The 2,069-nt window shown below is 41.9% G+C and overlaps 1 protein-coding gene across 1 annotated transcript; it reads right to left on the minus strand.

Moving 5' to 3' along the window:
• Positions 1-593: 593 nt before the first annotated feature.
• LOC112548844 (olfactory receptor 14A16-like) lies at positions 594-1,520 on the minus strand (the record flags this gene model as incomplete). The annotated part of the gene is made up of 1 exon (XM_025195588.1): positions 594-1,520. A coding segment is annotated over one exon (927 nt), but the record flags the coding sequence as incomplete, so codon positions are not given.
• Between the last annotated feature and the right edge of the window lie 549 nt (positions 1,521-2,069).

Here is a 2,069-nt window from a genome sequence, read left to right on the forward strand (position 1 = left end):
GCTGATGGGGAGTATGGATTTAAGACTCAAAGATGAGGTCTTAGCCTACAGAATGGCAGAGGTTCCCTGAAATCCACTTATTGACTTTCATCTGCTATTGATTTTACAAGGAAGTTGATTAATTAGCACAAGTATGGCTTTTAAGTCTTAATGATCTATGAGTTCCAGGGGTTAGCATGATTTACATACACCGGTTTCTGGATTCAATAGCACGTAAGGAAGCTATGTGACTAGCATCACATCCAGCCACCTTTGACTGTGAAGGACTGTTAACCAAGTACATGCTTACAGGCAGATTGAATTAGGGGGGACATTAGCACAAAGCCAGAGCAAGGTTTAATTTTAACTCACTGGAGCTGTAACAACATACTGTAGCACTTTGTCATCAAGCTCCTTTAAGATGGGAAAGAGGGCAGTATAAACTTCTAAGGAAAGAAAGTCTAATTGTAATCTTTAGGCACTTTAATTTCTTCAGTGGAGTTGGTCTGGATTGCACATTGCCTTACTTTTGCGGACTTATCTACCGGTTAAATACCTATACGCAGAAAAAGATAATCAAATGATACTTATGAGAAAAAGATGGGCTCTTTCTTTCAACTGAACAAATTCCAGGCAATGTGTTTCCCAAGGGCAGCTTTGATTTCCTTGTTCCTAATGCTGTAGATGATTGGATTGACTATTGGTGGCAGTACAGCATACAGAACATCCCCCATGAGAGCCAGACCTGATGGGGAGTTGGATGTGGGCTTCATGTATGCAACCGTGCCAGTGATAATAAGCAAGGAGACCACAACAAGGTGAGGAATGCAGGGTGAGAAAGCTTTATGCCAGCCCTGCCTTGAAGGGATTCTCAGTACCACACTGAAGATCTGAACATATGATACAACAATGAAACTAAAACAGATCAAAAATAAACACCCACTAAAGATAAGAATCCCAAATTCACTGAGATAGGAGTCAGAGCAGGAGAGCTTGAGCAGCTGGGGGACATCACAGAAAAACTTGTTGATGATGTTGGAGTGGCAGAAAGGTAACCGAAAAGTGTTACCAGTGTGCAGTGCAGAATAAAGAATGGCACTGACCCATGCACTGACTGCCATCTGGACACAAGCACTCCTCTTCATGATGGTCTCATAATGCAGTGGTTTGCAGATGGCAATGCATCGATCGTATGCCATGATGGTGAGGAAGGCAAAGTTGGCTGTAATGAAGAAGAAGAAAAGGAAAACTTGGGCAACGCATCCAGCATAGGAAATCAACCTGGTGTTCCACAGGGAATTGCCCATGGATTTGGGGACAATGACAGAGATGCTTCCCAGGTCTAGGATGGACAAATTCAGGAGGAAGAAGTACATGGGAGTGTGAAGGTGGTGGTCAAGGGCTACCACCATGATAACGAGGAGATTCCCTATCAGAGCTGCAAGGTATGCTACTAGAAAGATGGCAAAGTGTAACAGCTGCAGCTCCCGGCTGTCAGAAAATTCCAGGAGGAGGAACTCGGTTACAGTGGTTTGGTTGGAAAGAGAGAGAGAGAGTTAGTTATATAATAATAACTATTATATATTATATAATAATAACTATATATATATATATAGTTATTCTTATTACATACAAACCCATACTATTTGATATATATCTCAATAGTATGAGCTTCTATATAATAATTCCACCCCCAAGGTTTGTGCACAGACTGACTGCCACCTGGTTGCAGACTAACCTATGGTGCTACATACCAGCTGGATTGTTATCTCTATGTGAAAAGCAGATATACTACTATCTCTCTGATACTTCTGCTCTGTATAACCACTCTGTGCCCTGCACCAAAAGCTAAATTTGGGAGGGAGTCTACCTTATATTACTTCAATGCTCTTCTCATTTATCCACAGCATTTGGTTTCATCTTGCAGCAACCTGGCCAGACACACAATCCCAATCTCATTGACTTTCTTTCTGTCCCTAGCTTCCCATTCTATGCATTCAGACTTGAAGCAACTTACCATGCTGTTTGTGGGTTTTTTCCACAAGCTTTTGTTGCATTTGATCCTTCGCTGACAGGATCCTTTGCTCAGT

Source organism: Alligator sinensis, unplaced genomic scaffold (assembly GCF_000455745.1).
Source record: "Alligator sinensis unplaced genomic scaffold, ASM45574v1 scaffold2238_1, whole genome shotgun sequence".
NCBI lineage: Eukaryota > Metazoa > Chordata > Crocodylia > Alligatoridae > Alligator > Alligator sinensis.